Source organism: Gossypium hirsutum, chromosome A11 (genome assembly GCF_007990345.1).
Source record: "Gossypium hirsutum isolate 1008001.06 chromosome A11, Gossypium_hirsutum_v2.1, whole genome shotgun sequence".
Taxonomy (NCBI): domain Eukaryota; kingdom Viridiplantae; phylum Streptophyta; class Magnoliopsida; order Malvales; family Malvaceae; genus Gossypium; species Gossypium hirsutum.
Window position 1 is genome coordinate 119,761,342 of NC_053434.1, and position 22,531 is coordinate 119,783,872.

A 22,531-nucleotide genomic window follows, 5' to 3' on the forward strand; every position below is an offset into this window, starting at 1 on the left:
CAAAATTATTAGAAGTAATTAAAGATAAGTGAATAATAGCTTCTATTATTTTAAAAAAATTATGCATACAAATAGTAAAAATGTTATCTAAATACCTACAATAATAATGTTAAGAGTCACAAATAATAATTAAAAAAACTAAAATAAATAACAATAAGGATTGAATTAAATAAATAAGAAAAAACTAAAATCAGGAGCTACGCATATAGTGCGGATTATAGAGGACCGAAAATGAAATTATCCCATCCTATAAAATTCAAATCAGCTTTAATTTTATTAGTTGGACTCATGCCTTGTATTGTTGTATCTCATTTCCCTAATCATGGTACATTTGGCACATGCTTTTAGCATTTTCTTCATCTTCTTTACATGATTTGTGAAGGCTTCAGAGTCTTCTCCACACGCAGGTGTGAACCCAATGCTGCCGTTGTCCACTCAAGGAAGGCTGCACGCTCATTGAGTGTCATCGTCTACAGATCCCAATCATCCATCCTCCGATTACGTCGTTTATTGATAACTCCGTGGCTAGATCTGTACTCTGTAAATTAATAAACTATTGATAACTTCATTTAATAATTGTATTATTATATATCCAATAAAAAATAACTCAATACGTTTACAACACTTGTTTTTAATTATTATTTTTCATTGTCTAATTGTTAAGTATGGAAAATACAAACCGTCCAACATTTTTAATTTTTACTTATGATTAAATAAACTATCCTCCAGTTTTTCAACTCTCACCTTCTTGGAAAGAACATCATCCCTCTTCTATTTGTAGATCTGCTTTTCTCTTTCTGCAGTATTGGGCGAACTATTTTCTGATTTTGAGCACTAGATTGAGATATCTTTTTCTTCTCATACATCCTCATGTTGTCGTTACCCTCAGCTTCCTCCTCCATTTCTAAAAAGACATACGATGTTTTCTTGAGTTTTATAGGTGAAGATACTCGCAAGAACTTCACAGATCATCTCTACAATGCTCTAAAGAGGCGTGGGATTGTCACTTTTAGAGATGATCCAAAGTTGGAGGCGGGCGAAGAGATCGCACCTAAACTCTTTGAAGCAATTCAGCAATCATGGTGCTCGGTAATCGTTTTTTCAAAAACCTATGCCTTCTCAAGTTGGTGCTTGGAGGAGCTTGCTAAGATAGTTAAACAAAAAAAGGATACGGAACATAAAGTATTTCCAATATTCTACGATGTGGATCCATCCGATTTAAGAAAACAAAAGGAAAATGTAGAAGAAGCGTTTGCGAAACATGAAGAGAGATATAAGGAAGATAGAGAAAAGATCCAAAGGTGGCGAAATGCTTTAACGGAAGTGGCTAACATCAAGGTGTTGCGCGGAAGCGTGTGAAAGAGTAAAAATATTGTACTGAAAAATCACACTAAGTTCAATTCCCAGGAAAGAGAGGTAGATCACGAAGATCACTTAAATACCAAGTCTTTCCTAGCCAGAATATCCCTCTATCGTAACTTAATAGCACAATAAATCACTACAATCACATTCACAAAATATGCAAAATAAATAATAAAGAACACCAGAATTTTAACGAGGTTCAGCAAATTTTGCCTACGTCCTCGGGCACTACCAAATATATTTCACTCCAAAAATTACAAGTGAAATTTACAAATAGAGAGAGAGAATAATGCCTTAAGTAGAGAATGGCAATTATGGGATGAAGAAAGTAAGAAATGGTTAGGCCTATTTATAGTTGAGGTTCAAGGATCAACTTGCAATGTCCCTATACAATTAGGGACCAAAATTGCAATTATCCTATACCAACTTTTAACCCAACTTGCCAACCAATCTTACTTTCTACTTTCGGTGCCCACCCTTTTTGACTTTTCAAAGAATGGGTGGGTTCCAATAATCTCCACCTTGAAGATTTGATTAGGATAATCTTGTCTTCACACAATTCTTTCTGCCTTTGACAACAATACTTGATAGTGCCTTCTTCAACTGTTAAACTTGCAGGATATTAATCAAGTTCAAACAATGGTCGAACTTGGTTGCTGTTACCACCTTGGTCATCATATCTACGGGATTATCTGCAGTCTTGATCTTCTGAAGACAAATTTTCCTTTCTTCAATAATTTCCCGCACAAAATGGAATCGTACGTCGATATGCTTTGTACGTGCATGATAGACTTGATTCTTTGCTAAATGAATAGCACTTTGACTATCACAATACACGTTAATATGCTCCTGAACCAACCCCAAGGTTTTAGCCATACCTTGTAACCAAATAGCCTCCTTTACAGCCTCTGTTACAGCCATGTACTCAGCTTCTATGGTTGACAACGCAACTATAGACTGTAATGTAGACTTCTAACTTTTTGGTTCTCCAGCAAGTGTAAACACATAACCGGTGGTTGATCTTCGCCTGTCCAAATCACCGGTATAATCAGAATCAACGTACCCAATAACACCTTTACCAAGTGTATTATCCTGCTTGAACAGTAATCCAACATCCACGGTCTTCTGAATATACCGTAGAATCCATTTCACAGCTTGCCAATGTCCTTTTCCAGGATTATGCATATACCTGCTCACTATACTAACTGCCTGTGAAATGTCGGGTCTTGTACACACCATTGCATACATCAAGCTACCCACTGCATTAGAATACGGAACTTGCAACATGTATTCTCGTTCCGTATTCGTCGAAGGAGATAGTTGTGCAGGAAGCTTAAAATGAGAAGCCAACGGGGTACTTACAGGTTTTGTCTGCTCGTTCATGCCAAACTGCTGTAGTACCTTTTTCAAATATTGCTTCTGAGACAAGCTAACTCTATCATGAGCTCTATCTCTCCATATTTCCATGCCGAGAATCTTTTTAGCTTCTCCTAGATCTTTCATCTCAAACTCGAGATTGAGTTGAGTCTTCAATCTTTCAATCTCAACTTTGCTCTTAGATGCTATTAGCATATCATCAACATATAAGAGCAAGTATATGAAAGTTCCTTCTTGTAGCTTCTAAAAATACATGCAATGATCAAATTTACTTCTTGTGTACCTTGGCCCTTTCATGAACTGATCAAATCGCTTGTACCACTGCCTCGGAGATTGCTTCAATCCATAAAGCGACTTTGTCAGTTTGCAAACCCAATTTTCTTTTCCAGCAACCTTGAATCCATCTAGCTAAGTCATATAGATTTCCTCTTCCAAATCACCGTGTAAAAACGCGGTCTTCACATCAAGCTGAACTAGTTCAAGATCATATTGCGCAACCAAGGCTAGCAAAATCCGAATAGATGAATGCTTCACAACTGGAGAAAACACTTCATTGTAGTCTATTCCTTCTTTCTGAGCGTAACCCTTTGCTACCAATCTAGCCTTGTATCGAATTTCATTTTTACCAGGAAATCCTTCCTTCTTTGCATATACCCATTTGCATCCAATTGCCTTCTTTCCCTCGGGCAGTGTCACCAACTCCCAGGTCCTATTTTTATGAAGAGACTGCATTTCTTCATTCATTGCTTGCTTCCACTTTACACTATCAGGGTTACTTATTGCTTCTGTGTAAGTAGAAGGAACATCATCATCTGCAATTGGAAGTGCATAGGCCACTATATCATCAAAGCGAGCAGGCTTACGAATCTCTCTTCTTAGCCTCCTATATGCAATTGAATCTTGTTGCTGTAGAGGTTCTTGGGTAGGAACCTCTTCATCATTTGTCCCATCAATATTAGCTGGATCATCGTTAACCTTTTCAAGCTCCACCTGCTGCAAAGTACTACTGGTTTTGTCATCCTTTTGTGAATCCTTGTACTTTAACATGGTTGATTCATCAAAAGTCACATCTCTACTGAAAACAATCTTCCTTGTATCAGGACACCAGAGACGGTATCCTTTTACTCCATCAGTTATACCCAAGAATAATGCTTTCTTTGCTCTTGGGTCTAACTTAGATTCATTGACATGATAATATGCAGTGGAACCAAATACATGCAAAGAATCATAATCAGTAGCAGATTTACCAGTCCACATCTCCATAGGAATTTTTCCATTTATTGCAGCTGATGGCAAACGGTTAATTAGATGGCACGCATATGTAACTGCCTCAACCCAAAATTCTTTGTCCAATCCAGCATTGGACAACATACATCGAACTTTCTCCAGTATAGTTTGATTCATGCGTTCTGCCACCCCATTCTGCTGTGGTGTATCCTGAACAGTGAAGTGTCGCACAATGCCCTCATCTTGACATACTTGTAGAAATGGATCATTTTTGTACTCAGTACCATTATCTGATCGAAGTTGTTTGACCTTTCGACCAATCTGAATCTCCACCATCTTTTTCCATTTCAGAAATGCATCCAAAACTTCACTTTTTCTTTTCATTAGATACACCCATACTTTTCTTGAATAATCATCAACAAAAGTAACAAAATAGTGCATACCTCCCAAAGAAGCCACTTTGGTAGGTCCCCACACATCACTGTGAACGTAGTCCAGAATTCCTTTTGTATTGTGAATTACTGGACCAAATTTTACTCTCGTCTGCTTGCCCAGAACACAATGTTCACAGAATTCCAATTTGCAAGAATTTGCACCTTCCAACAAGCCTTGCTTCGCCAAAGTTTGCAAAGCTTTTTCACCAGCATGTCCCAATCGCATATGCCATAATCTGGTAGCCTCTGAATCTACATCTTTTGTAGAAACTATTGATGTTGATCCAATAACTGTACTTCCATTTAAAAAATACAAGTTATTTCTTCTTGTGCCTTTCATCATCGTCAATTGCCCAGCTACTACTTTTAGTAATCCATCTCTCAAAGTGATTGTGAGCCCTTTAGATTCTAGGGCCCCTAATGAGATGAGATTTTTCTTCAGGCTAGGTACGTAGCGAACATCTGTCAAGAATTGGATTGAGCCGTCGTGATTCTTCAATTGGACTGTACCTACTCCCATTGTCTTACAAGTACTATCATTGCCCATAAGAACAATTCCACCTTCTAGCTCTTTAAGACTAGAAAACCAGTCCTTATTAGGACACATATGGTAAGTACATCCTGAATCCAAAATCCACTCATCTGTTTGACATGCCATTGCCATGCCAACCAAGCTAAAGTCTGACTCCTCATCATGCTCCGCTACACATGCATTAGAAATAGCCTTGCCTTTTTGTAGCTTAGGACAATTCTTTTTCCAATGCCCTTTTTCACGGCAAAAGGCACATTCATCTTTGGCGGGTCTCCCTTTGGACTTTCCCCTTCTACCAGATTTGCTGCTGTGTGAACGACCTCTTACTGTTAAGACTTCTGCGGTTGTATCTCTGTGATCTCTTTTATCTTTCTTTCGAGTCTCAGATCTATACAACGCACTACAGACTGCATCAAATGTGATCGTGTCCTTCCCATGAAGCAATGTGGTGGTAAGATGATCATATTCATCAGGAAGGGAATTCAACAACAATAATGCCTTGTCTTCATCTTCAAATTTCTCATCCAAATTTAGCAAGTCTGCTAAAATTTTATTGAAAGAGTTCACATAGTCATTCATCGACATATCGGGTGCATACGTGAATCGATAAAGTTTCTTTTTCATATAAAGCCTATTTTCAAGACTTTTCGTTAGAAACTTTTCTTCCAGTGTATCCCATAACTTCTTCGCTGATGTCTCCCTCATGACAGAGTACTTCTGCTCTTTGGCCAAACATAGGCGGATTGTACCACACGTCTGTCTATTGATCTTGGCCCACTCCTTGTCATCCAATCTTGTCAGGTTTTTCTTCAAGGGCTATATCTAGCTCTTGCTGACATAAGACATCCAGGATCTCACATTGCCACATACCAAAATTATTGGAACCGTCAAATTTCTCTACTTCAAATTTTGCATTTGTCACAGTAGTCCTTGCTGATGACGATGTTGCTGCTATTTTTCTCCTCAATCCCAACTACTGTATACGTGAACAGTACTATATACGTAAATAGTACCGTATACATGAATAGTTCCATATACGTGAATAGTGCCATAAATGGTCGTATTCCCCAAGTACGAATCTGGCTCTGGTACCAATTGTTGCGCGGAAGCTGTGAAAGAGTAAAAATATTGTACTGAAAAATCACACTAAGTTCAATTCCCAGGAAAGAGAGGTAGATCACGAAGATCACTTAAATACCAAGTCTTTCCTAGCCAGAATATCCCTCTATCGTAACTTAATAGCACAATAAATCACTACAATCACATTCACAAAATATGCAAAATAAATAATAAAGAACACCAGAATTTTAACGAGGTTCAGCAAATTTTGCCTACGTCCTCGGGCACTACCAAATATATTTCACTCCAAAAATTACAAGTGAAATTTACAAATAGAGAGAGAGAATAATGCCTTAAGTAGAGAATGGCAATTATGGGATGAAGAAAGTAAGAAATGGTTAGGCCTATTTATAGTTGAGGTTCAAGGATCAACTTGCAATGTCCCTATACAATTAGGGACCAAAATTGCAATTATCCCATGCCAACTTTTAACCCAACTTGCCAACCAATCTTACTTTCTACTTTCGGTGCCCACCCTTTTTGACTTTTCAAAGAATGGGTGGGTTCCAATACAAGGGATGGCATTTAAATAACAGGTCATTCTTTCTTCTCTATTTTCTAGTTTTACTGTCTAACAAAATTGTTATTTTCTAGATTGATATATATATATAATCCTATGTGTTTTTGTCGAAACAGTATTTAGGTCCGCTAGACTAATTTTTTCTTATAAAAAAAATCGTTAACCTCAACCACCAATCCTCTTACTATTGGCCACCTAAAAACATATCCCATAATAAAATTTTAAAATAAAAATTAAAAATGATTAAAAAGATAATTGCAAAGTTCAATATTTCAACTAAAGAGAATGTTGTGTATTTTGACGTCGTAATAGATCTTGCTTTCTTATCCTTTCTTTTTGTTTGCTTCCAAACTATATTATGATTCAACAATTTTTTAAAGAATTAAATGATATTTCCTTGTAGGCATGAATCAGAATTTATTGAAGATATTGCTAAAAAGATATCAGCGAAATTATGTCAGACTTATACTGTTGTTGATGATGAGCTGGTTGGAATTAGTATACCTTTGAGGGAGTTGTATTCTAAAATAGACATTGGGGAAGATGATGTTTGCATTATAGGAATTTGCGAAATGGGTGGCATCGGTAAGACGACTCTTGCAATAATTGCTTATACTCAAATGCCACCTCATTTTGAAGGTAAAACCTTTCTTGCTGATGTTCGAGAAATTTCAGATAAACATGGACTTGTTTTTTTTACAGAAACAACTTCTTTCCCAGATCTTGTTTGATGAATGCTTCAATTTTTTCAATGTTCACGAAGGGAATGCCATAATTAGCCATAGGTTGTCTCATAAAAAGGTTCTTATTGTTCTTGATGATGTTGATAACATACAACACTTGAAATGCTTGGTTGAAAGCGTGATTGGTTTGGTTTAGGGAGTAGAATCATTGTAACGACAAGAGACGAACATTTGCTTCGATCTTACCGAGTTGATGATGTGTATAAGCCTACAACATTGAATCCTAATGATGCCCTTAGGCTTTTTAATTTGAAAGCTTTTGATAGTGATACAATGGTGAAAGATGATTTCATTGAGCTTTCTCAACATGTCGTACATTATACTGGTGGTCTCCCCTTAGTTCTTGAAGTTTTGGGTTCATTTTTGTACGGTAGAGTTGTAGATCAATAGAGAAGTGCAATAGAAAGACTTAAACAAGATTCTAACAAAGAAATTCTCGATAGACTTCGAATTAGCTTTGATGGATTGGAAGAATGCGAAAAGAATATATTTCTAGATATAGCATGCTTCTTCAATGGAGAGGAGAAAGATTTTATAATGAAAGTATTAGATGGTTGTCAGTTTTTCTCAAATATTGGAATAGATGTTCTCATTAAGAAATCTCTCATAAAGTTGATGAACACAAGTGTTTGTGGATGCATAGCTTGATACAAGAAATGGGAAGAAAAATTGTTAGAGAAAAATCTATTGATGAACCTGGAAAACGTTGTAGATTGTGAGAGGAAAAAGACGTCCATCATGTTCTAACAAAAAACACGGTAAATTATTCAACAAAAAATTGAAACTAATTTTATTATAAAATTTTTAATCAACACAAAGGCTTAGTCCAAATGATTTGTATAGTAGTCCATAAAAAATTGTGACATTGAAGTAAATTCCTTTTGTTGATTATAATTGTTAATAAGGATTTATATAAATAAATATTTAATTTCATTGAATCATTCTCATTACAAATATCTTACTTTATTTAAAAAGCTTTATTTACGCATTGAGACCAAAAGATAATAATAGTGTTAAACATATATGCAATTTGTTGTAAGTTTTATCATACTATTTACATCATTTATTTTGTCTTATTCTCTATTTTTGTTTTTTTAGGTTACAAAAATGATTGAAGGCATGATCATCGATAATAAAAGGTAAGAATCTATATATACACATTTATGGTGTGTATTATAATATTGTTATTAGTTTTTTTTTTAGTAAAAGTATCAAATAAAAATTAAGTTAATGCTTAATATTTGATATTATATTTATGAAATTTATCTAAAAGGTACTACTCTTTCAAAAGAAACATGATAGAGATATATCCTTTGCCAACATTAAGTGTTTATATTTGATGCAGTGATTGTGTATCTTAGTGAACAAGATTTTAATGTCATAATTTTTTTTAAAAAATAAAATCATTTTATTTCATTTTTAATGATTTGTCATAGTTTCGTTCGGTAATAATGAATAGAATTATGCATTATCATTGCATCAATATAAATCAAAATTTTAATTCTAGTTTCTATGACTTAGGTAATTCGAAGTCAAATGTGAGTGTTAGATAGATATATATGTCTAAAATGGGTATTTGTGATTTTTAAAAAAAAAACTTTTTTATATATTTAAAGAGTTCTTGAAGGATCATATATCAATACCCATATTTGGATAGCTGTTAGATCTAAGTATCGGATACAAATCCTTAAAAAATAGTACTGGAGAAACATAGCTTTTAGGTACCGAATATTTTTCTATATTTTAATGCTCATTTTTTGTTTGCACGTGATTTTTAGGGAATCAAGCAAGATGCTCAATTTGAGTGTTAATGCCTTCTTGAAGATAATAAATTTGAGAGTGCTCAGAGTGCATTGCCTCTCAAATTGTGATAATCTCAAATATCTTTCTAATGAACTACGACTTTTAGATTGGACAGGATATCTTTAAGATCATTGCCTTTAACCTTTCAACCAGACAATCTTGTCGTACTTCTCTTACCATATAGTCGCATCCAACAACTATGGAAGGGGGATAGAGTAAGAATTAAATTCATCTAATCCTTGTGTTTTAGCTTATTTTAATATAAACGGTTAAAATTTGAATAAGATAAAAAATAATAACTATAAAAATGAGCTTTATTATGTTCTCTGTTTTCTCTCTAATCTGTTATTGTTTTCGACAGCCCTTGTATAAGTTGAAAATAATCCGCCTTAAAGGGTCTCAAAACCTAATCTAGACACCAGACTTCACAACAGCCCCATATCTCAAAGTTCTGATTATGGAAGGTTGTACCAGATTAGTAGATGTCCATCCATCGCTTGGACTGCTTAAGATACTTAAACTTTTGAATTTAAGAGAGTGCAAAAGTCTAAAGAGTCTTCCAACCAAAATTGGAACGGAATCCCTTGAAACATTAGTTCTTTCGGGTTGCTCAAATCTTGCAAGGTTTCCAGAGATTGATGGGAAAATGGAACATCTAAAAACTCTTCACCTTTCTGATTGTTGTAAAGTTGAATATTTGCCAGAGAATTTGCAGCAAGCAGAATTTTTGGAAGAGCTTGACTTGAGTGAAACAGCCATAAAAGAACCACCCTTCTTCATTTCTCAATTGAAAAATCTTAAAATTTTGTCGTTCGGTGGATGCAAGGGTCCGTCTAAGTTAAAAAGAAATCTCCTTTCTCTTTTCAAGGTAAGTCAAAGAGGAAGGATGAATTCTATAGCTCTAATGCTACCTTTATTATCCGGTTTGAGTTCATTAAGAAAGTTGAAACTAAGGGACTGCAATCTTGGTGAAGGAGATATCCATAGTGCTATTTCTTGTCTATCCTCTTTGACAAACCTTGATCTTAGCGGTAACAATTTCAACAGCATACCAGCGTCTCTTACTCGACTCTCCAAGCTTGAATTTCTTATATTGTCAAATTGCAGCCTGTGCAATATTGGTGAAGGAGATATTCCTAGTGATATTTCTGGTCTATCCTCATTGAGAATTCTTGATCTTAGTGGTAACAATTTCACCAGCATAGCTGCGTCTCTTACTCGTCTTTCCAGTCCTCAAAATCTTGAAGTGTCAAATTGCAGTGAGCTTGAATCGTTGCCTGTGCTTCTAGCAAGAATGACAAGTGAGTGGAGAACTAGTGCTAGCATTAGAGCCATTAACAGCTACAGATTGGCTGAGAACATTAGTGCAGTGACATTGCTGAAAACACATCTTAAGGTTGATTAATCTCTCTTTTTTATCATCGATTATTTTATTTTTGCAGACATTTGCAAATTCAAGATCGACTGATGTTTTAATTTGCAGGGATTTGCGAATTCAAGAAAAGAGTTTGATATTATTATACCTGGAAATGAAATCCCAGAATGGTTCAGCCAACAGAGAGGCGGCTCTGTAATTGAAATACCTCTGCCTCTCAATATTCAGAATGACAGTCAATGGATTGGAGTTGCTTTCTGCTGCATCTTCGACAATGATGGTGGTTCCGAGAGAAAGGCTATCAGCTGTAGAGCTTATATCCGTTGTAGAAATCCTCGAAGGATCCAATCAACTTTCTTTCCTTCAGATAGAGAAATTATATCAAAGGATCACCTGTTTCTTTGTTATTTCTCGCGCGATAAATTATATCCATTATCCTTGGAGGATAAATGTGGTGAACATGAAACCAAGAATTTATGGACAATGGATTGCTCTGATCATGAATGCGATGAGCTTCAGATATCTTTCCAAGGCACAAATAGTATTCCCTGTGTTAAGGTGAAGAAGTGTAGTGTTAGAATAATGTATGAGAAAGATTTGGAAGAAATAAGACAGCTACAGTGCCATACCACTCAATCTTCTCCAAACTTTGAACTGATCCATCATCACTCTACTGACAACGATGAATCCACAGGTAGCACTTCCCTTGTAAAACAAAAACGTAATATCGACGAGGAAACAGTGGAAGAAGGGCCGCAGCCTAAACGGATGCAAAAAAATTTCAATTTTATAATGGGCCAATCGAGGAAGAAGCAGTGATTGTGGTAAACTACTTGACTAGCCTTTTCAAGATATTCTCCTATTTAGTTTTCTGTTTTTCCCCTGTTATTGTTTGATGGTACAAATAGATTGTTATTTAGTAAAATAAAATCCTTGATATAAATAAAAAATGATTAGATAAATATAATTTCAACTGTTCAGATTTTTTAGTACACAAACCTCTGCTTCTTGTATCACAAACCCCTTTCCCAACCTCCCATCGACCGCCCCCAAAATGTCTCCTCTATCCTAGCAATCCATTACCCAGTCAACGAGAAAGGTTTTGATTGAGGTCTCAAGGCACAATTTCAGACTCATGGATATGATGGATTCACACTACTTCAAGGCTCAACAACAATGTCAAAGGCTAAGCAAATCAAATCAGGATTTGATCAAACACAAGATTCAAGGATGAATCTTTTTGAGGAAAGGGAGAATGATACATGCACAGATGGGATGAAATTTATTAAATTCCAATATTGTCAATTTTTAGGCTTGGAAATCAGCAGACTTTCGACGAATTTTTGGATGGGATCCTGGCATTTTTGGGTTGAGATGTCTCATGGCGTTTGAATATCTATCTCTTAGCTTCGAAACACATTTTGAATCACTAGATTTTGAGTTCGGGAGCTCAAGTTATGATAATTTTAGTGAAGACTGCACAAGAAGAATTTCTAAACGGGATTATGACGGAAATTACGAGTTTTGGGTTTTTAATTCGAGTTTAAATCATATTGGGTTTGGGTTTTAGGCTTAATTTTTATTATATATGAGCCCAATATTTTATTTATCAGCTCTTATTATTTTATTATTGTTTTATTCCGAATTTTTTTATAATTATTAAGTATTTTAAGTTATTTAGGAATTTTATGTTAATAAGAAAGTTTAATTTAAAACTACTTCTTGTTTAGAATAAATTAGAGTTCTGTTTAGAATAAATTAGAGTTCTAGTATACTTAGGAGTTTTATTTAGATTTATTTAGCTAGCCTATATATATAAGCCTTCGCATTGTACACAAAATAGACAATTCATTATTATTATATTTCTCTTTTGAGTTAATAAATTCTCTCTGAGTTTTATTTTTAAGAATTTCGCTTGAGTTTCTTTTAGAAGAGTTTTAACAATCTTTTTAGATTGTGGGGATCATCTTCAAACTTTTTCTTGCCAAGGTTTTTATCTTGGAGGGGAAATTAGAGCCGCTTGAAGGGAGTTATGGAATCTTCGTGTTTCCAAGGCTTCTTAGGACTTCTATACGCCATGTTCTATCTTTCCATTTATTTTCTTTATTCGCTTTCTTAATCTTTGATTTGTTATTTTATTTACTTGTTTTAATTTGACTTGGATTTAATTTCGTTTCAGGTGGTGATAAATATTCTAGGATATTAATTCAATTTTTTGATGTGCTTATTCAGTGGAGCAAAAGTCCCTGTTTAAGAGTAGATCATTCATAATTAAGCAGAGTTGCATGCAATCCTATAGATAGGATGACATAAATCTGCCGGATTAGAGTCAAATCTAATAAGGGAATCCATAGATTGAGTTAATGCAACAATAGGGGTTTTAATTGGAAAGAGATTTCGATTAATCAACCTAGAGTCAGTTGTTCTTAGTCTCGAGAGAGATATTAACATAAATCAGGGATTTCTATGGATTAAGTCAAGTGAATAAATAGTCTAATTCAAAGGTAATAAGTGAAGTCTAGGTGGAATCTTCCTTGGGTATTGTCTTATCCATCCATTTTCTAAAAGTATTTTCCAACTTTAATCTCTATCATAATCTTAGTTAAATAGATAATTAGTCTTAGTTTAAAAACACTCTTTAGTTCTTAGGCTAGATAATAAAAAGATAGTAATTACTAGTACTTTTAGTCCTCGTGGATACGATATTTTCAGTCTCACCACAACTATACTACTGTTCGATAGGTGCGCTTGCCTTAGTCAAAATTTTAGTTAGTTTCATGACCATTACACACGATCATGCTCACTAGTGCTTAACAATTTCTCTCTTAGTGCAACGGGAGTGCTAGCAGGCTTGCAGTTTGACATGCTGAATTTGTTTAGAACTTTAAGTGCAAATCTTGCTGGCTTATGAAAATACCTTGCTCATTCTAATTCATTTCCATACTAAGGAAGTAGGTCATCAAACCTAAATCAGTCATCTCAAAAACATCTTGCATCTGCTTCTTGAATTCTTCAATCAACTCACTTTTGCAACCAGTAACCAATAAGTCATCCACATAAAGTGAGACTATCAACAAGGTTTCTTTTTCAGCCTTCTTCACATAGAGTGTGGGCTCATTAATGCTCTTCTCGAATACTAGCCTTGACAGGTATGCATCTATCCTGTCATACCAGGCCCTTGGAGCCTGTTTTAGGCCATACAAAGCCTTCTTAAGCTTGTAAACCTTGTGTTCCTCACCAGGGACCTTGAAGCCCTTAGGTTGTTCTATGAAGATTTCTTCCTTGAGAAATCCATTCAGAAATGCTAATTTGACATCCAATTGATGCACTTTCCGTTGTTTTTGAGTAGCTAAGGCAAACAACAGCCTTATGGTATCCAACCTTGCAATAGGCGCAAAGGTTTCAAAGAAATCAACTTCTTGTTACTGACTATTCCCTTTTACAACCAGCCTAGCCTTGTGCTTGTTCAGAGACCCATCTGCATTTCTTGGTTCTGAACACCCATTTGACACCTATAATCTTCCTATCTACTGGCCTATCAACCAGCTCCCATGTGTCATTCTTATGGATCATCCTTAGTTCAGCTTCCATAGCTTCTTGCCAGCAGTTCTCTCTTACTGCTTTATCATAGCAGGAAGGCTCAACCATGGTTATAGCACACCTTTTATAGATGTCTGCTAGTGTCCTAGTGCCTCTAATAAGAGGATCATCTTAATCACCTTCTGCTTCAGCTTCAATCTCAGCATGCTGTAGGTCAAGATCATTCTAGTCTTCTTCAAGCAAACTAGCATCAGTTCCATCCCATTTCCAATAGCTTGCTTCATTAAACTTCATATCCCTACTTACTAAAATCTTTTTTGTTGAGGGATCATACACTCTGTAGCCCTTCTTGATGCTATTGTACCTAACAAATATTCCTGGAACAGCCCTTTTCTCGAGCTTGGTTCTCCTCTTAACTGGAATAAGGGCATAGCAAACACAGCCAAACACCTTCAAATGTGAAACAATAGGCTTGAGTCCATGCCAGGCTTCAAAATGAGTCTTTTCTTTCATAGCATGAGTTGGAAGCTTGTTGAGCAGGAAACTGAGGTATTGACAATCTCAACCCAAAATTTGCTTGGCAGCTTGCTCTTAAATAGCAAACATCTAGCCATATCAAGCATAATTCTATTCTTTCTCTCACATACCCCATTTTGCTGAGGAGTATAGACTGTTGTTAGCTAATGGTGAATCCCAGCTTGCTCACACACTTTCTGAAACTTTTCAGATAAGTACTCAGTGCCATTATCAGTTCTTAAAGCCTTAATCTTGCAACTTGACTGATTCTCAGCCAATGCCTTGAATTTGCTAAAGGCTTCAAACACTTTATACTTCTGCTTCAAGAAATAGACCCAGCAAAACTTGGCCAGATCATCAATAAACAGCACAAAATACTTGCTGTCATTCAATGAAGAAGTCTTCATTGGTCCACAGACATCAGAATGAACCAGCTCAAGTCTTTCTCGAGCCCTCCATGCCATATCAACTGGAAAAGGTAATCTGGTTTGCTTACCAAGCTGGCAAACTTCACAAGTAGTGTCTTTGGCTTCAACTTTCGACACGTCTTCAACCAAGTTCAACTTGCGCAACTGATCAAGTGACTTGTAATTAACATGGCCTAATCTCCTGCGCTATAGACCAGTATCATCAAGAAGGCTGGTGTAAGCCTTCTTCTTAAGTTGATTGACATCAAGCATAAAACACCTATCAGTCATTGCTACTGTGACCAACTCCTAACCATAAGAATCTTCAACAATGCATGAGCCATTCTTAAAAGCAAGTAAGTAACCTTTTTCTACAAGCTGACCAACACTAAGTAGATTCTGATTTATGTCAGGCACAAAAAGCACATCAGAAATCACTTTGTTACCTAACTGTGTATTGATCACCATATTACCCCTACCTTTGGCTTCAATCAGGTTTCCATTACCAATCCTGATCTTTGAGGCAAATCTTTTATCAAGTTACTTGAACAGCCTTTCATCAACTGCCATATGGTGTGTGCAGCCACTATCCACTAGCCAGTCACATCTGACATTGCTTGAGGTTGCAAAACAGGAGGCTGTAAAAATATGCCCTCTTGAACTTGAAGATCCTCAGCAGCCTGAGCTTGCATTTGCTGCTGAGCTTGTTCCTTCCCTTTATTTTTGCACACCCTCTAAACATGTCCAAACTATTTATAGCTTATGCACTGAATATCTGGCCTGAACCAGTAGTTCTTTTCCAAATATGTATTCTTCTTACAGTGAATGCATGGTGGAAACCTCTTCTTCCTTACATCTCTCCTTGATTTCTCCCTTCTATTGACCCAAGGTTTCTTCCCTTTTTGGCTAGAACTTGAGCCTTCTTTGGCCTTTGCTTGGAAAGCTCCTTCAGGATGCTCTTCCTGCCTATTGGGCCTCTTTTGCTCAAGTGCATATAGGGAATTCACCAACTCAGACAATGAGATGGTTGATAAATCCCTCGAGTCCTCCAATGAAGAGATCTTTGACTTAAATTTTTCAAGAAGAGTTGCAATAACCTTTTCAACAACTCTGTTCTCACTGAAATCATCATCAAAAAGCCTAATGTTGTTGATTATGGCCATTATCCTATTAGAGTACTGCTTGATGGTCTCTGACTCCCTCATCTTTAAGTTTTCAAAATCCCTTCTAAGGTTGATAAATTGCTGCTGCTTTGTTTTGTCTGACCCTATGAACTCCTCCTTTAGCTTCTCCCATGCTTTCTTTGGTGAGTCACAAGCCATTATCCGAGTGAAAATCACATCAGATACCCCATTCTGCAAGTAGACCATTGCTTTATGCTTCTTGGCACACTCTTCACTGTGTTGCCTCATTTGTGCAATGGTTGGATTGACCCTCAATGGAGGTGGTTCAGATCATTCTCGACCACATTCCACAAATCATACACTTGGAGATATGCCTTCATCTTAGCTACCCAAATGTGGTAGTTCTCTCCAGCAAATACAGGTGGTGGTGGTGGTATAAAACTCATCTTTACAGCAACAAAACTAACCAACAAAAACAGCTTTTGCTTCTTTTCTTTCAAACACAAATCACTCACAAACAAAGCACAACCACCTCAAAAACTTAGGCTCTTGATATCATCTGTTGAGTTTTAATCAAATGAACAACACTTTAAAGTAGAGAAAAGAATTTGTATTGAAAGCTCAAAACAGAAGCAAAAGGGATGAACAATTGAGAGAACAAATTAGCAACTCTCATAACTATTTTTCAACTAAAAAAAAATAAGATGTACATATATGGTACTATTACATTGAAAGAGCAATAAATTTTATTAAAAAGAACATGCTAAAAAACAGCTCAATAATAACCTAGGACCTGTCTAAATTTGCAAAGCACTGATTTACTTTATCCTTCAAAAAGTAGCTGTCAAATCATATACAGGTCGGTCGTTACAAAAGACGTACTTCATCCGGACAACATACGTACATTTATATGCTATTGTATTTCATCCGGGTAACATACATACTGTAATAGCCCAAAATTGAGTCTAGTTGGAACAGAGGTTTCGGGACCATAAAATCTGAGATAGAAATAATTATTTTATGATTATTTTGAGGTCTATGATATGATTTCATGATTGTGTGAAAATTTCGTGAAGAAATTCTATGCATAAAGTGCTCAATTTGAAGTTAGGGACTAAATTGAATAAGTTGCAAAACTTGCATTCTAGAAGTTTCTAGTATGAAATTGCTTTGAAATATTAATTAGGAGGTCTTAAATAGAAATTTGACCAATTTCTAAGTGATGGACAAAAATTGTATATAGATGGAATTTTTGAAAGTTTAGTAAGGAAGGGCATTTTGGTCATTTGGTAATTAAAAGAAATAAAAAGGGAAATAAAGCCAAAATTGACTCATCTTTCTCATGGAGGCCGAAATTAGCATGGGGGAAGCCATGGATAGGGTTTTCAAGCTTTCCAAGCTCAATAGTAAGTCCGTTCTAACCCCGTTTTTCAAGTTCTTTACGTTTTTAAAACCCCGGTAATTTGATTAAGCTTATTCTAGCAATAATTTAAGCTAGGGTTCATGTTTGGAAAAATACCCATAGGTGAAATGTGTTTATTTTGCTATTTTATAATAGAATATGAGGTTTTAAATTATGTTAGACAACTTGTGCTACTTGGTTTTGAGTGAAAATGAGTAAAAGGGCTTAATCGGTAAAAATACCTAATAGTCATAAGTATATGTTAAGAGTGAGAATTTGATGTTGCCATAGAAGGGAAAAGTGATCAGCATGTCATAAAATATAAGAATAAAGGATGAAGTTTAATTCCTGAGCCTAAGGGCAAAAGTGTAAATATGCAAAAGTTTAGGGGCAAAATTGTAATTTTTCCAAAGTTTGAATTAAGGACTGTTTTGAATATGAAATTAATTAAATAAGTAAAATATGATGTTTTAGATCCCGGAAAACGAGATTTGAACCTAGAATGAGAGAAAAATCGAAAATTAAGAAAGTTGGTAAAATGGCCGTTTTAGTATCGAGGTAAGTTCATATGTATAATAAGCATTAATTTATGCATGTTTCAATGTAAAATTGATATATTCATTATGATTTCCGAGGTGTTGAAAGTATGTAAGTTGGTATGATAATAATACAGCAATAATGCTGTAATTTATATTTGAAAGTTAAATTTAGTGAAATATTAATTGAATTATATTAAATTAAATGATTGTGGTGCCAAGTTTATGAATTGATTTAAAAATATGTCTATGGTACATGAAGTGCATTGAATTATCATACATAAATGTGATTTCTATGATTATGGATATTATGGGAAATTGTAAGTTCATATGATTTTTAATAAGGCAATGTGTAATTTAATGTTATTGCCTTGATATTAAATGAGATGTAAGTTTATATGTAAGTAATACATCAATATTACTTGTATTATGATATTTTATAATAATATTGGAAATATGTTTGTGGATAATTACTTGATTGGTGAAATTGTTGGAAAAAAGAGAGAAATCCCGGTTGAACCTTCGGAAAGATTGAATGATACAGATAGTATGCAGCTAGGTCACATGTATGGTGCTGAGTGCACATCATGTGTACAAGAGAGCTACAAGACATTATGATGTAGCTAGGTCGTATGGGTGATACTATGTGTACACCATGTAGACAAGTGAGCTATAGGATATATGTAGCTAGGTCACAAGCGTGGTTCCAGGTGAAGGACACCATGTAGACAAGAGAGCTACGAGATAAACTAGCTAGGTCACATGGGTGGTACTAAGTGTTCACCATGTGTACAAGAGAGCCGAACTATATGATGGGTGGAGCTATGTGCTGAAACCACCAAGTATCGAGGATTGATTCGAAGTGTTCAACGGGAGACTCTCTATGTATTGCTTTGTGAGTTTTGTGATGAATAAGTGCAGGAACTTGATTATGTGAATGATGTGTTCATTAAGTGACCAGGATGTGGTGAGGTTATAAACAAGTAAGTTATACATGAGGATGATTTTATGGTGACCTTTTGATCATGGGCCTATACTTGTGATGTATGAAATGTGGTGAAAATGATTTGTGATATGTATGTTAAAATGAGGTTAATACAAAGAAAGTGTGAAAGAGTGAATTAGCAATAAAACTGTTTTGGATAGTAGCAGTGACGTGATTTTGAAAAATCACCAAAAATAGTAGAAATTGAATCATAGACTGAATGAGATATCAAATTAAAGCTTAATGAGTCTATTTTCATATAAAAGAAATAGAGAAAAAAAGGAGTTCTATATTTTGAGACATTTATGTTTTTGTGAGACTGGTTCAGAATGATTACGTGATCCCTTGTTCTGAATTTGGAAAATCACAAAATTTTGGATAAAAATAATTAGAGTCTTAAACTTATATTTTTAAAATCCATAATGAGTCTATTTTCAAGATAAATCAACAAGAACATTATCAGAGTTCTGTACTGTGAGATAATTAATTTTTAGTGAAGAGAGGTTAGAGTTATCAGAAAGTGAAACAGGGGAAATTTTAATGAATAAACTGTACTAATTGGCTAAACCAAAAATTATGAAAATTTTATGGTGGAAAGATATGTGAGTCTAGTTTTAGGGAAATTTACGGATCTTAATTTGAAGCTCTGTAGCTCGAATTATAAATAAGTAAGTGACTATGACTCGTGTGGATAGTTTGATGTGAGCATTTATTAGTAAATTGTGAAATCGTACTTACAAGAATGCTATATACATTAAGGATGTGGAATGGAGAGGAGGAGGAGGAAAATAAATATATGTGGAATACATGGAAACTATGGTATATGAAATATTGATATAATGAAATAAATGATATGTGTTTATAAGAAAACAGAAAGAGAATGATATGTATCATGACATGTATATATATATGTATGACTAGTCTCAATGTAATGCTTGTTGGTTATGGAGTTAAATTGAAATGTTTCAGGCAAACATGTTATTTTTCGTATCTGAATTGTGGTATTTTATAAAGATATGATATAGTTTTAAATATGAATGCTTGATGATTAAGCTGAAGATATTTTGTAAGATGATAATCTTGGTATAAATGTATAAGTGGTACTATAATAAACAAGGTAAAATGAGTATGAGAGACACATGTATGATGACATACAAATGCTATGTTTGTGGTTTAATTGAGAATATTTAATCATTAAATGAATACCATGTTATATGCTTTTGATTTTTTATAAGTGTGTAAGAGATTAAGGTTGACCAAAGCTTGGAAAATAGCATAGGTATATTCCACACAGGCAGAGACACGACCATGTGTCTCAGCCGTGTATGGAACACGACTTTGGGACATGGGCGTGTGGAGCCTTAAAGCATGAAATTTCCAAGATTTTCGTAAGTTCTCGGTTTAGTCCCGAACTCTTTCTAAAGTATGTTTTGGGCTCCGTACACTCAAATAAGGGACTATGTGTAAGTGAATGAACGTTTTGAAATATGAATGAAATTTTATGGCCCATATTTTAGTTTAATGTTTGTATGTTTGTCCAGTAACGCCTCGTACCTTATCCCGGCCTCGGGTACGGGTAAGGGGTGTTACACATACTGCTGTTTGTTGCCACCTTTAACAGAGTTGCAGTGCCATACCACTTTATCTTCTCCAATTTTTGAACACATCCACCAACTCTCTGCTTACAACGATGGATCAGCAGGTAGCACTTCTCACATAAATCAAAAACCTCTACGATGAAGTAGAGGAAGAAGGGCCGCTACCAAAATGGATGCAAAACTTTTTCAATTTTTTATAATTGGTCTATCAGGTAAGAAGCATTAACTGTGGTAAATTACTTAACCAACCTTGTCCTACTAAAATTTTTACACATCTACCTTGTTTAGATCTTTTATTTCATTTAAAGTAATCATTCTAGACTTATTTGCATATGAGATATAATCATTTTATTATATACTAAATTTACCATTTAAAATTTTAGTCACTTAATTCATTCCTTTTTATATAATTGAACTGCGTACATTTTGATTAGTTTCATTTTTTTATTTATTAAAATTTTATTTTCATTATATATATTCACTTACATCTATATTTTATTTGTAGGTTGAAGTATAAATATAATCAATTGAGATAGAAATATGGTGAAAAATGGATAGCTTTTGAGGTAATAATAAGGTGAAAAATTGTTTAATGAGGATTAGATCATAATTTAATTTTGGCTGAGTTAACAATATCCAATTCTTTTGTCAATGATTTTTCTTACATGCTATTTAATCAAATATGTCTAACTATTCGATGTTATTTACAAACTTAAACTTAAATTTTTAATTGATGTGTAACTCTAATATTAATTTAGGGATAATTAAGATGCTGAGAATTATATTCACGTAATAACTTTATTTTAGATCAATAAAATTAGCATAACCTTTAAATGTGAACTTAGTAATTTGATGAAAAATAAAGGATATTCTCGTCAGTTCAATTTTTTTTTCCAAATCGTGTTTTTATGTATATTATATTATATAGATTGGGTAATGATACCCTTACAGTCCGTATGTTCCAATGGGACTTACGACCAAATCCAAGCCACTATTTTTTAGGGTAAATTACATCATTACTCACTAAATTATGGGTAAGTTATCATTTTTGTTACTTAACTACAAAAAGCTACAATTTGGTCACTAAACTTTTCGAAATTGTTGTTCTTGGTCATTTGACTATTAAATGGCACTTTTTAGTTGGTAAAATAACACGTTAGTCCTCAATTTTTATATTTTGAAAACTTCACCATGGTTCTATATAAAATTATAAAAAAAATCAAAACTATTTAAAAAATAAAAAATTCTATATGAAAATTATAGAAAAATAAAATCTCGAAAATGTTATTTTTCAAGAACTAATATGTATGGAAAATATAGAAATTTATTCTTCAATAGAATCCTATAAAAAATTAAAAATAGAACAAAATAAAACAATGTTAGATCATTATGCGCTTCCTCAATGTTTTTTGAAACCAAATTAGTAATATTTTCAAGTCAAGTTCCATACATTTGAAGAACATCTAAAACTGATATTACAAAGGTTTGTGAAATCGACTTTAATGTAATTTTTTAGAAAAAGAATACAAAATATACCACAAAATTTCCTTTTTTAGACTCGATTCAATTTTTTAATTCATTTAAATTATTTTTTAGAAATCCAAACTGTGAAAACAAATTATTTTTTGAATTTTTCTTTTCTTATAACGGAAAAGCCATATTAAGAAATAGAAAAGGAAAAAAAGAAGAAAGAACCAATAATTTTACTTAATATTTTTATTTTTTTTGTTTTTTAAAGAATTGGTATTCAATATTTCTATAAAGATAATACAAAGAGAAATTTTGGAGGGTTTAAAAACATTTTTCGCTCATCTTCACTCACTTTATCTATTTTTGAATTTTTTTATTTACTTTTGTTTTAATTTAAATATCTAGAGTTCTCTAAAATTTTTAAAACAAATTTTAAATTTTATTACTTCATATATAATCGG

At 34.2% G+C, this 22,531-nt stretch overlaps 3 protein-coding genes across 3 annotated transcripts; 2 read left to right on the plus strand and 1 right to left on the minus strand.

Moving 5' to 3' along the window:
* Positions 1 to 755: 755 nt before the first annotated feature.
* LOC107904327 (disease resistance protein RPV1-like) lies at positions 756 to 7,552 on the plus strand. Its single transcript, XM_016830670.2, has 3 exons — positions 756 to 1,338; positions 6,568 to 6,587; positions 6,975 to 7,552. Exons 1-3 carry the CDS (start codon positions 871 to 873, stop codon positions 7,300 to 7,302), a joined length of 816 nt encoding a protein of 271 aa, XP_016686159.1. The 5' UTR covers positions 756 to 870; the 3' UTR covers positions 7,303 to 7,552.
* A 2,022-nt stretch (positions 7,553 to 9,574) lies between these two features.
* LOC107954927 (disease resistance protein RPV1-like) lies at positions 9,575 to 11,311 on the plus strand. Its single transcript, XM_016890623.1, has 2 exons — positions 9,575 to 10,513; positions 10,601 to 11,311. The coding sequence occupies exons 1-2, from the start codon at positions 9,575 to 9,577 to the stop codon at positions 11,309 to 11,311; spliced, it is 1,650 nt and encodes a 549-aa protein (XP_016746112.1).
* A 3,953-nt stretch (positions 11,312 to 15,264) lies between these two features.
* LOC107954935 (uncharacterized) lies at positions 15,265 to 16,367 on the minus strand. Its single transcript, XM_016890632.1, has 3 exons — positions 15,810 to 16,367; positions 15,568 to 15,689; positions 15,265 to 15,466 (listed from the first exon to the last, which is right to left on the minus strand). The coding sequence occupies exons 1-3, from the start codon at positions 16,365 to 16,367 to the stop codon at positions 15,265 to 15,267; spliced, it is 882 nt and encodes a 293-aa protein (XP_016746121.1).
* Between the last annotated feature and the right edge of the window lie 6,164 nt (positions 16,368 to 22,531).